This window comes from Orcinus orca, chromosome 20 (assembly GCF_937001465.1).
Source record: "Orcinus orca chromosome 20, mOrcOrc1.1, whole genome shotgun sequence".
NCBI lineage: Eukaryota > Metazoa > Chordata > Mammalia > Artiodactyla > Delphinidae > Orcinus > Orcinus orca.
Window position 1 is genome coordinate 51,329,471 of NC_064578.1, and position 17,948 is coordinate 51,347,418.

A 17,948-nucleotide genomic window follows, 5' to 3' on the forward strand; every position below is an offset into this window, starting at 1 on the left:
GGCATCATTTCATTCTTTTTTATAGCCAAATAATATTCCATTGTGTGTGTGTGTGTGTGTGTGTGTGTGTGTGTGTGTGTGTGTGTACACACATACATACCACATCTTCTTTATCCATTCATCTGTCGATGAGCATTTAGGTTGCTTCCATGTCTTGGCTATTGTAAATAGTGCTGTTGTGAACACTGGAATGCATGTGTCTTTTCAAATTCGAATTTTTTTCTTTTCCGGATATGTGCACAGGAGTGGGACTGCTGGATCATATGGTAGCTCTTTTTTCATATTTTTAGCTTTTCAAGGAAACTCCATACTGTTCTCTATAGTGGGTGCACCAATTTACATCCCACCATATACAGATCTTAAGTGTGAGGTTCATTGATCAGCTATACATTCATGTGACCATACCCAGGTTAAGGTATGGAAAATTTCTAGTTCCCCTCTGCCCTTCTAGTCACCATAGATTATCACTGTAAATTAGTTTTGCCTGGTTCATTGAATATTACATAAACAGAATCAAACAGTGTATATGATAGTTTTTGTGTCTAGCTTGCTTCATCCAGCGCTACTACCAAGTTTGTTCACTGCAGTATTCCATTGAGTATACCAATAGAGGAATATATCAGAATTCTTCCACTCTCCTGATTGGTGAACATTTGGGTTGTTTCCGGTGTTTGGCCGTCGTGAATATTCTACTATGAAGATTCTTGTACAAGTGTTTGGAGGACATATACATTCATTTTTCTCGGGTAAATTCCCACGGGTGGACCTGCTAGGTCATAGGGAGGTGTCTGCTTAGCTTCAAAAGATACTGCCAGACATTTTCCAAAGTAATTGTACCAGTTTACACTCTCATCGGCAGTGCAGGAAAGTTCCATTTGTTCCACATGCTTGCCAAGGCTTGGTATCATTCCCATACCTTTTTAATTTACCATAGTGTTTATTATACATCAAGTTCTGTTCTCATTTAAGTTCATTATTGGTTTGCTAGGGCTACCATAACAAAAATTTATTGTCTCACGGTTCTGGAGGCTAGAAGTCCTCCTTGGTTCCCTCTGAGGGCTGTGAAGGAAGGATCTGTCCCAGGCCTCTCTCCTTGGCTTTATAGATGGCCATCTTCTTCCTGTGTCTTTTCACATCATCTTCCCTTTGTGCATGTCTCTGTATCTAAATTCTCCCTTTTTATAAGAACACCATTCATACTGGATCAGGGTCCACTTTAATGACCTCATTTTAACTTGATCACCACGGTAAAGACCCTTTCTCTGACTAAGAGCACAACCAGAGGCACTGGGATAGGACTTCAGTGTATAAATGCTGGGGAACACAATTCAACCCACAACTCTTTATAGGTGAATATTATTATTCCTATTTTATAGATGAGAAGACAAACGCAGAGCAAGACCCTATAGCTGGTGAGGGGCAGAGCTGGGATCTGAACCCTGGCAGTCTAATTCTCAGTCCAACCTCTCAACCACTGTACTACATAACCTCACTCGCCCAGCGAGAAACCCAGAATCACCCTCCTTGTGCCCCTCATCCAGAAGCTTTGTAGGTTCACAAAGGATACCTGTGTTTCTCACTGTCACCTCTTGCCCTGATTTCCTGCTTCTGCTGAATTTTTTTTCTCCCTGGTATTCCTTTTTACATTTTTTTTCTAATTTTTCATCCACTTTTTATCAGAGTTATATATCCACATAGTTTGAAAAATCAAACACAAGATTTTTGTAGAAAATGAAAACCACCAGTGCTCCCCCATCTCTTTACCCTCCATTTCTCCCACCTCAGATGAATCTGCTTTCACCTCATTTATTGTCTCATTTTGCTACTTACCCCCCTGTCTCAAAATACCATGTCTCTACGGCTACCTCTTGCTTCTTCAATCTTAGGCATTTTGCATTCACTTCTCACTATGGAAGACACATACTCATACTGTTATTTAAGTTGTCCAAGCTCCCACACTGTGATTCTGGTTAGGTGAATGTTCATTGTTTACTTGTTGACTGTGTAAATGCTCCCATAGATGCCACACATAGTAAACCATGATTCCTTTCCTCTTCTACGCAATTCTTTGTTTTTCCTGGCATTGATATTGTCTTTTTTTTTTTCTCAATTGCCTAGTGGCTGAGTTTTCCTTGTGCTTCACTAATTCAAATCCAAATTCTCCACTAACTGTATGACTCTCTTCTTCATGTGTTCAGATGCCTCAGGTACTCCATTAATTTCATCTTATTAAAGAAGTTTCTCACGTGGCCTTCTGACCTGCTCCAGTCTGGAACACAGCTGCCATCTTGAGCCCATCACCTCCCTCCTGGTTCAGATCCTGTGGTATCCCATTTCTTACTCTTCCTGTGTTTTGCTCCCTTGTTCTTTTGAGCTTCCTGACAAAAGGCACATGGGAGATACATTTTGGAGACATCGCATACATGAAAACATCTTTACTCTCGATGGGCCATCTGGCTTGGTATAAAATTCTGGGCTGGAGATCACTTTCCTCCAGAATTTTGAAGGCATCACTCCACTGTCTTCTAATTTCCAGTGTTATTGTTGAAAAATCCAGCCATTTGGATTCCTAAGCCCTGTATGTGACCTGTTTTTCTTTGCCCTGTCCTCAGTGTGCTGACAATTCTCAGCAATGTGTCTTCATCTATTTTCATCACTGGACCTTTCAGTCATATCCTGAGGTCATTCATTCTGGGAAATTTTCTTGAATTCTTTCAATTACAGTTCGCCTCTTCCTTCCATTTCTGGTTTTACTTTCTAGAACTCTTATTAACTTGATATTGGGCTTCTTGGACTATCCATTTCTTTTATTCTCTCTCTTATTTTTCTAACTCTTTCTGCCATACTCCCTGGGAGATATTCTTTTTTTTTTTTTTTTTTTTGCTGTACGCGGGCCTCTCACTGTTGTGGCCTCTCCCGCCGCGGAGCACAGGCTCCAGACGCGCAGGCTCAGCGGCCATGGCTCACGGGCCCAGCAGCTCCGCGGCATGTGGGGTCCTCCCGGACCGGGGCACGAACCCGTGTCCCCTGCGTCGGCAGGTGGACTCCCAACCACTGCGCCACCAGGGAAGCCCCTCCCTGGGAGATAGTCTTAATATTATCTCCCACTCTTGTATTAAGCTTTTTCACTTCTGCTAGTATATTTTTAATTTCTAAGAACTCTTTTTTGATCTCTGAATTTTTATGGTATTTTGTAAATTTTATAGCATTATTCTGTAGTCTCCTACTTTATAATATCCTATTCATGGTTCAAAGCTGCAGTATCTTGTCCTGTTTCTCTGATGATATTAATGATAGTTGTTGGGTTTTTCTTTTTTACATCTTCTACTCTCTGCATGTCTGCATGTTTCCTCCAAGTCCCCCCCCCCCTTTGTTTTGTTTCTGTCTTTCTTTCTTTCTTTTTTTTTTTTTTGGCCATGCCACACGGCTTGCAGGATCTTAGTTCCCCAACCAGGGATTGAACCTGGGCCCTTCCTTGTTTCTATCTTTCTTGGTAGAGGCTTTATCTGATGTCTAGTAATCCTTAATAGTCGGTTCATATTTGGGAGCGGGCATCCAAAATTCCGGAAGTGGTGGGCCTGTGAGCACATAAGCAGGGTTGTTGACTGTGAACTTCACTGTAGGGTGAGCTGTCTGGACCATTTTTGTTGGGGAATCCCCAATGTCAGTATTTTTTTGGTCTCTTTTCCTGGGTTAGTCATATATATATATATATATATATATACACACACACATACATATAGATGTATATATTTGTATATGTAGACATACTATATATATGTTTTTAAAATAGAGAGGACCAAAGAAGAAAACAAATAATGAATCATGATCTCCCTGGCAAGATACCCCTAACCATATGCAAGTTAAAAGGCACTCACTCATTCATTCATTCATGCATCCAATAAATGTTTATTAAGGTCTTCTTGCACCAGACACTGGGCTAGGCACTGAGGGTATAGCAGTGAACAAATCAAAGTCTCTGTTCTCCTAGCGCTTCCATTCTAGTCTAGAAGACAGACACATGTGTGCCTAGAGCAGCGCTCTCCTACAGCCCCTTCTGCGATGATGGAAATATTTGAGATCTGAGCAGTTCAATATGGTAGCCAACAGCTCTCGATCACTGGACATGAGGTTCGTGTAACTACAGAATCGAATTTTAAATTTTAATTAAAATTGGAATTCAAATAGCCACCTGTGGCTAGTGGCTACCACCTTGGACAACACTAGAAAATTCCATCCTCACAGAGAGGTACAAGGGATTGGCAGCCTCATGGCGTTGGCTAGCTCACATTCCAAATGTGGGCTTACCCTACCGCTGAGGGCAAGCAACCTCACAGGAAGAGAAAGGAAATGCATCTCTTAAAAAGAAATAAAGAAACACAGCTTCTCCCAGCCAGTTCTGGAAGCCCATTCCATGAGAGAGGTTCAATTTCTCACTCACTTACGAGGGCCGAAAAGGAAACATCAAGTCCCCTTTCCCTAAAGGAAGCATTATTTTTCAGATCAATTCAACCATATATACACACACATCTTTATACATCCCTCACTGAAAGTACACACTGTTCTCTCGCATTTTCTGTGGAGGAAAGCCTCTTGGCATTTTTCCCTATTAATGAAATCTTACCTCTCAGCACCGGTGATTGGCACACAGAATGCTGGTCTCAAACCAGCCTGAATTCATTCATTCAACCCCTCTTTATTAAGCACGTGTTGTATGCCAGGTGCTGTTCTAGACCCTGTGGATACAGCAGTGAGCCCGGCAAACAACGTCTGCTCCTTCACGGAACTTAAATTCCAGTGCGGGGGAGGGGGGGCGGTGGGGAGATGAATGATAAAGCTAATAACTAAAGACATTTTATAGTTACAAGGAGGTAAGTGCTATGGACAAAAATACGGCAGGGTGAGAGAGTTTGGGAGACCCAGGAAGGAGGCTACAGGTTGCAGTATTAAACAGTGTACCAGGGAAGGTGCCTTTGGAGCAAACACTTGAAGGAGGTGAGGGGGCCAGCCAGGCAGCTATCTGGGAGAAGGATATTATTCCAGCAGAGAGAATGGCCAGTGCAAAGGCCCTGAGGCAGGAGCAGACTGGAGCAATCCAGGAACTGCACAAAGCCCAGGGTGGCTGGAGCAGACTTAGTGAGGGAGGCGTGCATGGGAGACAAGGCAGAGGGGTAAGGAGGGGTGTGGGGGTGTTTGCTGACAAAGAGCCTGGTGGGGAGTGAAGTGGGGAGACGGCGAAGCGCAGTGAACTGAGGACGGACGGGAGTCAAGGAGGGACGGGAGCTGACTCAAATGTCAAGATCCCCCTGGCAACAGGGTGGGAATTTTTATTTTTCCCAAAAAAAGGCTGGCGGACATGGCTGAGTTGTACTAGAGGTTTAGGATCAATGCGGGGTGGGGGGGGGGTGGGTAGGGCGTAAGGAGGTGGGGAAAGAGGCAGGCATTATATCTCAGAATAACTGAGCAAACGATTAAATTCAAAGCAGATTCTCAGCTCCCCTCTTCCTGAAAGCCCTGCTCACCTTCCCACCATTGGAAGTCTTGATTGTTGACTCTAAAATACCTCTCCATTCTTTCCTCCCACACCTCTCCCTTGTACATGTCCCCCTCCCAGGACCCCTGAAGACCCTCCTTCCATCCAAGGGCATTTTCCTAAACAAAGAGACACCTCGAGAGCAATTACAGTTTGCCTACAAGGCAGCAGTGCCCGCAGGTAGTGCAGTATTTTTCTCACCTATGTACTGTGTCTGTTTCCAGATGTCAGCTGGGCTCTCCCTGCCTGTTAGGATCTGTATAAGATGAATTCAAACCCCATTCTCCAACTACGGGGTGGTGAATGCCCTCCCCACGTTCCAGAGCTTTGAATTCCTTGCCCCACCCCAAGTTGTTGCTTCAGCTGGATTCTGGGGAATCCTCTCTCTGTCTCCCCCTTTGGGGTGCAAGGACTAAGTCTGTCCTTTTCCTTAATTTCTATGCAACCAACCATGCACACAAGGCATTTATATGCACTTATGTGAGTGTGTGGACGGGGCTTCACTGAAGGTTTGGGGACACAGAGGTATTTACATCAACAGATAGACAAACAACTCAAGACTCCAGGTGATGTATTCACATCAGGAAGACCCTTCGCCTTCTCCTCACCAAGCATCCAGCCACATGCCTTGATGTCTCTTGTTTTCCCCAGACCTGAGCTGTCCAAGACTATTTAAATTTAAATTAGGGACTTCCCTGGAGGTCCAGTGGTTGAGACTCCGTGCTTCCAATGCAGGGGGCAAGCGTTCAGTTTCTGGTTGGAGAACTAAGATCCCACATGCCTTGGTGTGGCAAAAATAATAATAATAATTTAATTAATTAAAATTAAATACAATTTAAAGTTACATCCCTTTGTCGTACTGATCACATTTCATGTGCTCCAGAGCATGGGTGGCTGGTGGCTGCCATGTTGGGCTGCGCTGATGCAACATTTCCATCACCCCAGAATGTTTTTTTGGACAATGTTGGACTAGAAAGGACAGATACCTCCCTCTAAGAACTAGTCTGGTGTCTACTTAAGATGACCAAAACTTCACTCCACAAAATAACTATGGAGCTATATTCTATCTAGGATTCCAGGACTAGTGGGTTTTTGTTTTTTTTTCATTAATACGCCCTGGACATCTTCACAGGTCAGATCATGAGTACTTATCTTATGTCATAGGATAGTTACACAGTGTGGAATCCACAGAAGTGTGGATTCCTTTATCCATTCATTCATTTACTCCACAAATATTTACGACCACCTTGTATGTGTCAGGAACTGCTGGGTCACAGCCTAGAACGTGACAGTGTTGGATCGTGCCCTAGAGGGGCTTGCATTCTGGTAGGAGAGGCTGAGATTAATCAAGTCCTCACAGAGATAACTGTAAAGTGGCAACAGTTGGGAAGGAAGTGACATGTGGCGAATGCCACAATGTATGCACCAGTGAGAACTACTAATTCTGTATCCGTGCTTATCTTCCCACCAAACTGTAGAAATTAGGGCCTAGAGAGAGAACCCAAGCAAATTAAGATGCATGTCTGAGCCTGCGCTTCCCCAGTCTGAATAATGGAGATAATAGTTTCTATCTCATCGGAGTGTTGAGAGAATGGAGTTATTACAGTAGATAGAACAGTGCCTGGAACAACAGAAGTCATCATTAACACTATGATTATTTGTATGATTCTCCTTTCTGAGCTTCAGTCCTCCTCTTTAAAATGGAGGAGTATATGGGACCTTCTCTGGAAGATTCCAGTAAGGACTGAACCAGTAGTTATTTCACTAACAGTCACAGCTAACCTTCTCTGGCACTTCCTTTGCTCCGGGGGCTATCCATGCAACAACGCTGGAAGGGAGGTATTGCCGCTGTCCCCATTTGACAGATGTGTAAACAGAGGCACAAAAAGGTGCAGTTCACCACTAGTTAGAATCTGGAGCAGTTAGGAGGTAGAGGGATTCTGGGTTGCCCATTCGGGCATCTGCGTGGAACTGACCCTGCCCTTCATGCCCCTGCCGGCAGGAAGCTGGATGCCTTCATCTACGACGCGGCTGTGCTCAACTACATGGCCCGCAAAGATGAGGGCTGCAAGCTCGTCACCATCGGCTCGGGCAAGGTCTTTGCCACCACAGGCTACGGCATCGCCCTGCACAAGGGTTCCCGCTGGAAGCGGCCCATCGACCTGGCACTGCTGCAGTTCCTGGGGGATGGTGCGGTTGCACGCAGAGATGCCTACAGGGGATGGGGAAGGGAGGGGAGGCAAAGACCCCTGGGTACTGGGGAAGGAGGGGATGAGGACCTAGACTCCTATATCAGAGAGGAGGGTCCTCAGAGGGTGCCCACGGAAGGTGACCTCCCACATTCCTGTCCCCAGATGAGATCGAGATGCTGGAGCGGCTGTGGCTCTCTGGGATCTGCCACAATGACAAAATCGAGGTGATGAGCAGCAAGCTGGACATCGACAACATGGCGGGCGTCTTCTACATGCTCCTGGTGGCCATGGGCCTCTCCCTGCTGGTCTTCGCCTGGGAGCACCTGGTGTACTGGCGCCTGCGGCATTGCCTGGGGCCCACCCATCGCATGGATTTCCTGCTGGCCTTCTCCAGGGTATGGAGGAGAGAGGGAGGCGGAGGGAAAGAGATGGGAGGAAACAGGCTGGGATGCCTAGAAATGGAAGGGAGCTGAATCGAGGTGCTGGAGAGGAGGGAGGGACGGAGGGAAGGTAGACGGTCCGCAGCATCCCGCGCTGACCGGGATTATGCCGCGACCCCCGCAGGGCATGTACAGCTGCTGCAGCGCGGAGGCTGCCCCGCCGCCCGCCAAGCCCCCGCCGCCGCCGCAGCCGCTGCCCAGCCCGGTGTACCCGGCGGCGAGGCCCGCTCCCGGTCCCGCGCCCTTCATACCCCGCGAGCGCGCCACTGTGGACCGCTGGCGCCGCGCCAAAGGTGCAGGGCCGCCGGGGGGCGCGAGCTTGGCCGACGGCTTCCACCGCTACTACGGCCCCATCGAGCCGCAGGGCCTGGGCGTCGGCGAGGCGCGCGCCGCGCCCCGGGGCGCAACTGGGCGTCAGCTATCTCCGCCGGCTACGCAGCCCCCGCAGAAGCCGCCGCCCTCCTACTTCGCCATCGTGCGCGACAAAGAGCCGGCCGAGACCCCCGCCGGCGCCTTCCCTGGCTTCCCGTCGCCGCCCGCGCCCCCGGCCGCCGCGGCCACAGCCGTCGGGCCGCCGCTCTGCCGCCTGGCCTTCGAGGACGAGAGCCCGCCGGCGCCCACGCGCTGGCCGCGCTCGGACCCCGAGAGCCAGCCCCTGTTGGGCCCCGGCGCGGGGGGCGCGGGCGGTGCGGGGGGAGCGGGCGGCGGAGCCCAGGCCGCGCCACCCCCGTGCCGCGCCGCGCCGCCCCCCTGTCCTTACCTTGACCTAGAGCCGTCGCCGTCGGACTCGGAGGACTCGGAGAGCCTGGGCGGCGCGTCGCTGGGCGGCCTGGAGCCCTGGTGGTTCGCCGACTTCCCCTACCCGTACGCCGAGCGCCTCGGGCCGCCGCCTGGCCGCTACTGGTCGGTCGACAAGCTCGGGGGCTGGCGCGCCGGCAGCTGGGACTACCTGCCCCCGCGCAGCGGCCCCGCCGCCTGGCACTGTCGCCACTGCGCTAGCCTGGAGCTGCTGCCGCCGCCGCGCCATCTCAGCTGCTCACACGACGGCCTGGACGGCGGCTGGTGGGCGCCGCCGCCCCCGCCCTGGGCCGCGGGGCCCCCGCCCCGGCGCCGGGCCCGCTGTGGGTGCCCGCGGTCGCATCCTCACCGCCCGCGGGCCTCGCACCGCGCGCCCGCAGCTGCCGCGCCGCACCACCACCGGCACCGGCGCGCCGCAGGGGGCTGGGACCTCCCGCCGCCCGCGCCCACGTCGCGATCGCTCGAGGACCTCAGCTCGTGTCCCCGCGCCGCCCCCGCGCGCAGGCTCACCGGGCCCTCCCGCCACGCGCGCAGGTGCCCGCACGCCGCGCACTGGGGGCCGCCGCTGCCCGCCGCGCCCCACCGGAGACACCGGGGCGGGGACCTGAGTACCCGCCGGGGCTCGGCGCACTTTTCCAGCCTCGAGTCCGAGGTATGACGCGGCCTGGGGGGCCCCGCCGCCCCCTCGGTCAGCGCAGGCCACAGCCCGAGGGAGCACGCGGGGTGGACAGGACCCGCACGGGTTGGGAAGGAAGGAAATTGAACTGGCCGGACCCCGCCTGGAGCAGCGTCCTGCGCCCCTCGCTATGGGGGCACCTCGAGCCGGGGGGGATTTGGTCCCTCAAATCTCACCCAGCCTGGGAACAAGGGGATAGGGGTCTTGGAGCCCACTGGACTTTTTTTTAAACCCGACAAGGGCTTTTTAACGTCACCAGATGGGGCAGGAGGTGGTGGGGTCACGCCACGCCCGCGTCACTCCCCCACGCCTGGGGCCGTGGCCCCCACATCACTGTGCAGCTCCCCGGCCCCAGCCACGCCTCCGGGGAAGCCCGTTTTTAACCTTTCATCCATCGGGACTCAAAACTGTGAGACGCGTTCGCCAAACTGTGACCCCAGACCTTGGACCCCGCCACACAGAAACCCCTGACCCCAGACTGTGACTTCCGACCCCTAAAAATGGTCATCCGACCCCAGACTGTGACCCCTGACCCCAAACTGTGACCCGAGCCCCAGACCGTTCCCCGACCAGACTCTGTCCCTCGACGTCAAACCGTTTCCCCCTCCTCCTTTTCCACCCGCGGTAGCTTTCCCCTCTTTCGACCTAGCACACGCCCCCAACGGAAGCCCCGCCTCCACTGCCCCAGCGTTGATCCCAACCTCCATCAGGCCAAAACTTCCCACCCTGTCGCACCTCACTACCAGCCCCAGGTGCCACTAATCACATGCTCTCCAAAGCCAACCCTTATTTGTGACCTTTCAGTGAAGACCCAGCAGACCCTCAAAAGCCTCCTCTTCCCAGATCTCCAGCCGGGTCTGGAGCTGGGTTGTGGAAGAGAGGGGTCTGGGAGTCCACACTTATCACCAACCTCCCTTCCCACTCTCCTGTCCCATATTGCAGTGTTTGGAATAAACCATGTTTTTATGCCTCCTCAAGCCCAATGTGAGCTCCGTGTCTGTCTCTTAGTCCCCCTCAAGCTTCTCTGGAGGAAATAAAAACAGAAGAGTCCCACAGAGGAAGAGGGTGCAGAAAGAGAATTCCGGCAAGAACAGAGACCCTGGAGGGGTGTGGGAGGTAAAGACTCAAAGAGGCAGTGAGAAAAGACCCTAAGAAGAGAAGGGCTGAGAAGGGGTTGGGGTGGAAGGAGAAGTGGGACAGAGAACTCAAGAAAGATCTGGGATCAAAACTTTTTTAGGATCAAGTCTAGGGTCCCATTCCTATGGCAACAGGTAATGAGGCTTGCTAGGTTCTTAATATCCTGTTCATGCAAGTGAGGAGCGTGTCTATTATACCCCAGCCAATCCACATATCTTGAATTCCGTTAATCTCACCAATGAGAACCTATTTCTAACATGTCATTATGCCAATTAGCCAAACCTCTGGTGCTGATGGGCAATAAAAAGAGCGGAAGCACTTGTAATAGCTGCCTCCAGAGGGTGGACTTTCTGATTAAGTGCTTGCTGACCAGAGCTGCAAGGTGAACGCCTGGGGAGGCAACTGCCTGCCCCTAGAGGGTAGATTCAACCAGCTGATTTACACATATCATCCTGTCTACACTTAACCATTTTGAAGTAAATTAAAGCCTTCATAACAAGGAGGGGAGAAGAAACCGGCTTTATGGGTCCTCAGGAAGCAGAAACCTAGTCTCCTTGCCAGTAAGGGCTCTTATTTGCATACACGAATAATTAATTAGGTGGAAAGAAGGGGCTGGGAGTCGAAGGTGGAGGAGAGAGTCGGGGCTTGGAGCTCCTCTAGTTGATGAGGAAAACAGGCCTCCTGCAGAACTACAACTCCCAGGAGGCCTTGCCGCTGCTCTGCGGCAGAGCGCCCCAAAGTCATGGGGAGGGTATACTTTCCCCGGATCTGCAGGCCTCGCTATCCAGGCCAGGACGCAGTTACCTTAGCTCTCCTTCACCCCTCTCCCCATTGCCCTCTCTAATTGGTGAACCAGGAGGTTTCCAAGGTAACCGCGCAGTAGGGAGGATCCTCACAAGAAGGGAAGAGAGACCCGGAAGTGACGCTCTTACCTCGCGCCGGCGGCGGGAGGTTCCAAAGATGGCTGCGCGCAAGGGTCGGCGGCGCACGTGTGAAACCGGGGAGCCTATGGACGCCGAGTCCCACGACGCAGGGTCCAAGGGCCCGGCCCAGGTCTACCTACCCGGCCGGGGACCCCCGCTGCGCGAAGGAGAGGAGCTGGTCATGGACGAGGAGGCCTACGTGCTGTACCACCGAGCACAGACTGGTAGGCCTGGGCACCTGGAATCCTGGGTCCTGAGGAAGGAGGGGACTGGAATCCTGGGTCCTGAGGGGGCAGTTGGTTCTGAGCTTTTAACTTAAGAGGCACTCTGAAAGAGAAGATTGGGGTGTAAGAGGGTTGACATCACACTCAAGAGGACTGAGCTCACTCTGTCCCATCCTAATTTTCCAACTTCTCCTTCCATCCCCAGGCGCCCCCTGTCTCAGCTTCGACATAGTCCGGGATCAGCTGGGAGACAACCGGACCGAGCTTCCTCTTACACTTTATCTGTGTGCTGGGACCCAGGCCGAGAGCGCCCAAAGCAACAGGTGAGTAAGACTGACGCTTTCGCAGGACCAGGGACCTGAGCCTCCAGCTCCCTCTTCCTCAGGACCTAGAAGTCGAGGTTTCCAGCCTCCTCCCACCCTCCTTACTAAGGATCCTGGCACCCGGTGCCGCATTCATGCCACACCTCCCCCAGATTGATGATGCTTCGGATGCACAATCTGCATGGGACAAAGCCCCCGCCATCCGAGAGCAGTGACGAGGAGGAGGAGGAGGACGATGAAGAGGATGAAGAAGAGCGGAAGCCTCAGTTGGAGCTGGCGATGGTGCCCCATTATGGCGGCATCAACAGAGTTCGGGTAAATACAGCACCAGCAGCCTGCCCTGCGTTTTCTGGAGCACACCCCCGCGCACCCACGCCCTTCAGCTCTTAGAAAAGCACCTGGCACATAGTTTTTTTGTTTTTGTTTTTGTGTTTTTGCGGTACGCGGGCCTCTCACTGTTGTGGCCTCTCCCGTTGTGGAGCACAGGCTCCGGATGCACAGGCTCAGCGGCCATGGCTCACGGGCCCAGCCACTCCACGGCATGTGGGATCCACCCGGAACGGGGCACGAACCCGTGTCCCCTGCATCGGCAGGCAGACTCTCGACCACTGCACCACCAGGGAAGCCCTGGCACATAGTTTTATATATTATAGTAATTGTCATTATGTGCTGGATGCTATAAGGTGTTTTTTTCCAGGAAACATCATTTGTACTAATATTATTTATTTACTTATTTATTTGGCTGTGTTGGGTCTTAGTTGCGGCACACGGGATCCTTCATTGTGGCGCGAGGGCCTCTCTCTAGTTGTGGCGTGGGCTGTAGAGCACGCGGGCTCAGTAGTTGCAGCAGGCAGGCTCTCCAGTTGAGGCGCGTGGGCTCTGAAGAGCAAGCGCGGGGGCTTAGTTGCCCCGCGGCACGGGGATCTTAGTTCCCCAACCAGGGATCGAACCTGTGTCCCCTGCATTGGAAGGCAGATTCTTAATAGAGGGGTATTTTTTAATGTTCTTTTCTCTTCTGTAAAACGGTGAGAGTCACAAAGCTTACGTGATGGGGCCGGTGTGAGGATAAACTGAAATGACACAAAGCGTTATTTCAATAACTGAAAGTTATTCAGGTGTCTAGAAACAGCACTTGGCTATAACTTGAGATATATGTTTTCTGTTATTGCTCAGGGACTCTTGTGGGCTTGGGGGTTACTTTTGTGCTTCAGAGTTACAACCCCTTCTAATCAGGTTGATGTGAGAATTAAATGAGATGCTGTGTGTATAGTACTTGGAGCAGTGCTTGGCGCATAGTTCTTGAGAAGCATTTCCATTAAAGTATTACCGTGTCTCGGGTACTGTTTTAGACCGTGGGGAGTTAACGGGGTGCAAAAGGTCTCTGGCTCCTTGAAACTTACATACCAGTGGGAAAGGGAACAAGAAGAAACTAAGCATATGTGTGTATGTCCAAAGATGCCAAGTGTTGTGGAGAAAAATGAAACAAGGTAAGGGAGTTAGAGTCTTCTGGAGTGGGGTTGCCTCTTTAAATAGTGTGGTCAAGGAAGCATTCACTGATAAGATGCCATTTGAACAGAGACCCGCAGGAAATGAGGGAGTGAGGCAAGGATATCTGTGGGAAGAGGTTTGCGGGCAAGGAAATAAGTGCAAAGGTCCTGGGGCGTACTGAGGAGTTTTGAGGGAAGCTGGGGAGAACAGTGCTGAATGGATGAGGGGGAGAGTGACAGGGTTTGGCAGGTGGGCACAGAGGAGACATTGTTTAGGGCCTTGTAGGCCAGTGTAAGGACTTGGCTTTTACTTGGGGAGAAATTGGGAACCGTTGGAGGGTTTAGAGTGAAGGATGGCAGGGATCTGACTTGTGTTTTAAAGGGATCCCTCTTACTGCTGTATTGAGAATAGACTGCAGGGAGGCAAGGGCAGAAGGACAGTCCTGTGAGGAGGCCAGTACAGGAATGCAGGGAAGGGTGACTTTGGTAGTAACACGAGTGACAGCAGCAGAGGTACTGAGGAAGGATTGGAAGTGTGGCATTTTGGGTGGAGCCAGCATAGGTGGTGGGTGTGAGGAAGGAGAGACAAGTGGGGAATGAGTCCTGCCGTTTGGGGCCCAAGGTGGGACCTCCAGGGAGGAGTAGGTGGCAGTGGGCGTTTAGGAACTTGGCTTTGGCCTTGTGATGTCTAAACAGTCAGTTCGATGTGAGCCTGGAGTTGAGGAGAGAGGTCAGGGCTAGGGGCTACTGGAAACCTTGAGGCTGAACAGGATCTCCTAGTGAGCAAAGGTAAACAGGCAGAGAGATCCGGAGACAGGCCTGTGAGCAGCCTACATTTAGACAGTTACAGAGACCAGGAGCCTGAACACACTTCCGGGGGCTTGTGGAATAACAGCCTCGATTCCTGGGAGTCCGGAAGGAGTTTTGTCCTCCCCGCACCATCATCTCTACCGCAGGGTGGGGAGTTGTCCCGGGTACCAAACTGCTCTTGCAGGCCCTGATTCCATTCCCGCAGAGGTTTCTGGGAGTTGTAGTCCCAGCCCTGGGTGGAGGGCGGGTCTGAGGAGCTGCAGTTCTGGTTCTGGGGGATGTTAGGGGCTGTGCTTGCCACCTGGAGCCTCCTGTCCCTCTCACCTCCGCTCCCCTTCTCCCTCCCCTCCAGGTGTCGTGGCTGGGTGAGGAGCCAGTGGCTGGGGTGTGGTCAGAGAAGGGCCAGGTGGAGGTGTTTGCACTGCGGCGGCTTCTGCAGGTGGTGGATGACCACCAGGCCCTAGCGACCTTCCTCCGGGACGAGCAGGCCCGCGTGAAGCCCATCTTCGCCTTCTCTGGCCACATGGGTGAGGGCTTTGCACTCGACTGGTCCCCTCGTGTGCCTGGTGAGTCCCTGGGGTGTGCAGTTAGCCCTGAGGGCTGGGTAGGAGCAGGGTCTACAGCAGGGGTGGGTGCTAAGTGGGAGTGAGCTGTGGCCAGGCGGGACAGGGTCGTGTCCTGACTCCCCTTCGCAGGGCGCCTGCTGACCGGTGACTGTCAGAAGAACATCCACCTCTGGACGCCTACGGACGGCGGTTCTTGGCATGTGGACCAGCGGCCATTCGTGGGCCACACACGCTCCGTGGAGGACCTGCAGTGGTCTCCAACCGAGGACACGGTGAGGGAGGGCCGGGGGTCTGGACTCCTGTCGTGGGGAGGGGGGCAGGTCCTAATGAGGGGGTCACTAAAAGAGAGGGTAGCCCACCACTGGACCCCGGTCTCCAGAGTGGGGCGGGGGTGCACCAGCTTGCCTCCGACTCTGCCTGGTCCAGGTATTTGCCTCTTGCTCAGCCGATGCCTCCGTCCGCATCTGGGACATCCGGGCAGCCCCCAGCAAGGCCTGCATGCTCACCACCGACACCGCCCACGATGGGGATGTCAACGTCATCAGCTGGAGCCGCCGGGAGCCCTTCCTGCTCAGCGGCGGGGATGACGGAGCCCTCAAGGTCTGGGACCTGCGGCAGTTCAAGGTACTGTCCCAGCTGGACACCTGGGGCGGGAGAAGCCCCTGCTACCGGAGGCCGCTAGGATTTGTGGGTTTTCCCTCCTGAGATGGTTTATACACGAGAGCTGGGAAGGCTCTCTGAATTGGGGTCCAGATGAGGAAACAGGCTCAGCGAGAGGAAGGCTTGGGGCTGCTGTGGAGTCGCTCCCTCTACCATCTGGAGATCTGACACGAGGGAAGGGGCTGGGTGGCGGAGACTACGGTTCTCATCTGCCCGCAGGGAGCCATGCACCGGCCGTGCTGCCCAGGGACTCAAGGGCTTCAGAAGACGGTCATTTTTCTTTCCGTGATTTTATAGCTGAGAGCAGAGCCCAGCTCACTCATTTTGGGAGGGGGAACTGAGGTCCAGAAAGGACAGGAGCAGGTAGGATGTGACCACCCAGCTAAGCTTTGAGTCTGCAGAGCTGAGAGGGTCTCCAGGCAGGAGAAGTTGCAGCTCCTGGCCTCCCTCCGGACAAAGCCGTGACTTCATACACCTCTGGGCCTTCCCGGGATTGTCTTTTTACTCCCCCCAGTGTAATGAGTTCTACAGAATCAGCCCTCGGGAAGTTTCTAGAAATGGATTCCAGCCCCCCAGGCACGTGCATGGCCAGGTCACAGGGCCAAAGTGGATTGGCCACTGGAACATTGGAACCACTTCTCCAAATGAGAGAGACACTAATCCCCACCAGCACCTTTGCTTTAGTAAAAGTGTCGTTCTTTACCTCAGCTCCCTCTGGAGCCTGGGAGTCATGCTGCTGCCCCCTTTAAGGCCTTCTAGAACCAGCGGGCAGAGAGCACTTGCAGAACCACGCCTTCCTTTTATAGGGAAGGAAACTGAGGCAGGCCCAGGGAGGAGCAAGGGTTGGGGTTTTGTGGCCTGGAGCTGGGAGGGGCTTCTTTGCAGGTGAAACCAAACTCCCAGCAGCCCCTGGGACATCACAGCTTTATTACCAGCTGTACTTTGCGCTCTATCCCTTTCGGAGAACCTGGGTTTGTGGGGGGCACAAGGGGTGGAGCCCTGGTTGAACCCTAAGGCTGGAGAGGGGTGGGAGTCTGTGCCTGGGTCACCCCAGGCATCAGGCTGAGGGGCTCAGAGGCCCTGACTCCCATCTTCCCATAGTCTGGCTCCCCGGTGGCCACCTTCAAGCAGCATGTGGCCCCCGTGACCTCAGTCGAGTGGCACCCCCAGGACAGTGGGGTCTTCGCGGCCTCGGGTGCAGACGACCAGATCACACAGTGGGACCTGGCGGTGGAGCGGGACCCCGAGGCCGGCGACACGGAGACTGACCCTGCGCTGGCAGACCTTCCCCAGCAGCTGTTGTTCGTGCACCAGGGCGAGACGGCTCTGAAGGAGCTGCACTGGCACCCGCAGTGCCCTGGGCTCCTGGTCAGCACCGCCCTGTCAGGCTTCACCGTCTTCCGCACCATCAGCGTCTGAGGCCAGCCAGGCCGCATCTATCTGGCCCTCCACTTGGGGACTGAAGGTGAAGTTCATTCTCCTGGAAGGGACTCGTTCAGATCCGTTGGCCAGCGCTTCTCCAGCAGGACTTAGTTTGGCCCATCGGCTGCCGTGATGGATTCTGTCTGACTTACTGTTTTTTGAAAGGACTCGGTTTGGTCCGGTGCCCCCCTTGCCAAAGGATATGGTTTGATCCGTGGCTCTAAAACTAGGGCTTGGTTTGCTCCCACGATTCCTCCAACCAAAGGACTGGGTTTGACCCATGGCCCTATAAGACCAGTGGGTTTGACTCTGGTGACCCCTCTTGCCCCAAACCTTGGTTTAGCCCAGTGACCCCCTCCCCCCCGACCTGTCAGAAGAATCCGTTGGCTTTTTCCCTGACGGGCCTGGCGTGGCCTGTGCTGCTGTGGACACTTAGTCAGCTGCAGCACTTGGCGTGACCCTTTGACCTCTCTGCCACTGGCCTCCCCCAGGGAACTCAGCTGCTTTACGGTGGATGGACCGAATTCAAGGAGTGGGTTCCTCCAGCAGAAGTTGGCCCTTGTCTTCCTGCCAACTGGGTTTGGCCACGACTTCCCAGGGAGAGGCCGCGTGGGGCCTTCTCCCCTCCTCCCAAAGGCAGGCACCGTGCAGCGGGGAAGAGATGGGGGCTCCTGAGGGGCAATAAAGGACCAGAATGAGGCCTGGAGTGTGTGAGACTCGTCCTTCTGCCCGCTGCCTCATGAGGAGGAGGGAGGAC

At 53.3% G+C, this 17,948-nt stretch overlaps 2 protein-coding genes across 2 annotated transcripts in view; both read left to right on the forward strand.

The window, feature by feature from the left end:
• The window catches only part of GRIN2D (glutamate ionotropic receptor NMDA type subunit 2D), a 32,365-nt gene extending 21,743 nt beyond the window's left edge, over positions 1 to 10,622 (forward strand). The window contains exons 10-12 of the mRNA XM_033430579.2: positions 7,536 to 7,723; positions 7,888 to 8,120; positions 8,290 to 10,622. Coding sequence (XP_033286470.1) covers positions 7,536 to 7,723; positions 7,888 to 8,120; positions 8,290 to 9,621 — 1,753 coding nt within the window. The 3' untranslated portion in view covers positions 9,622 to 10,622. The remainder of the gene's footprint in view (positions 1 to 7,535; positions 7,724 to 7,887; positions 8,121 to 8,289) is intronic.
• Positions 10,623 to 11,705: 1,083 nt separating this feature from the next.
• Positions 11,706 to 17,890, forward strand: GRWD1 (glutamate rich WD repeat containing 1). Its single transcript, XM_004271095.3, has 7 exons — positions 11,706 to 11,923; positions 12,129 to 12,246; positions 12,399 to 12,561; positions 14,896 to 15,109; positions 15,239 to 15,381; positions 15,536 to 15,733; positions 16,871 to 17,890. Exons 1-7 carry the CDS (start codon positions 11,737 to 11,739, stop codon positions 17,186 to 17,188), a joined length of 1,341 nt encoding a protein of 446 aa, XP_004271143.1. The 5' UTR covers positions 11,706 to 11,736; the 3' UTR covers positions 17,189 to 17,890.
• Positions 17,891 to 17,948: the final 58 nt, after the last annotated feature.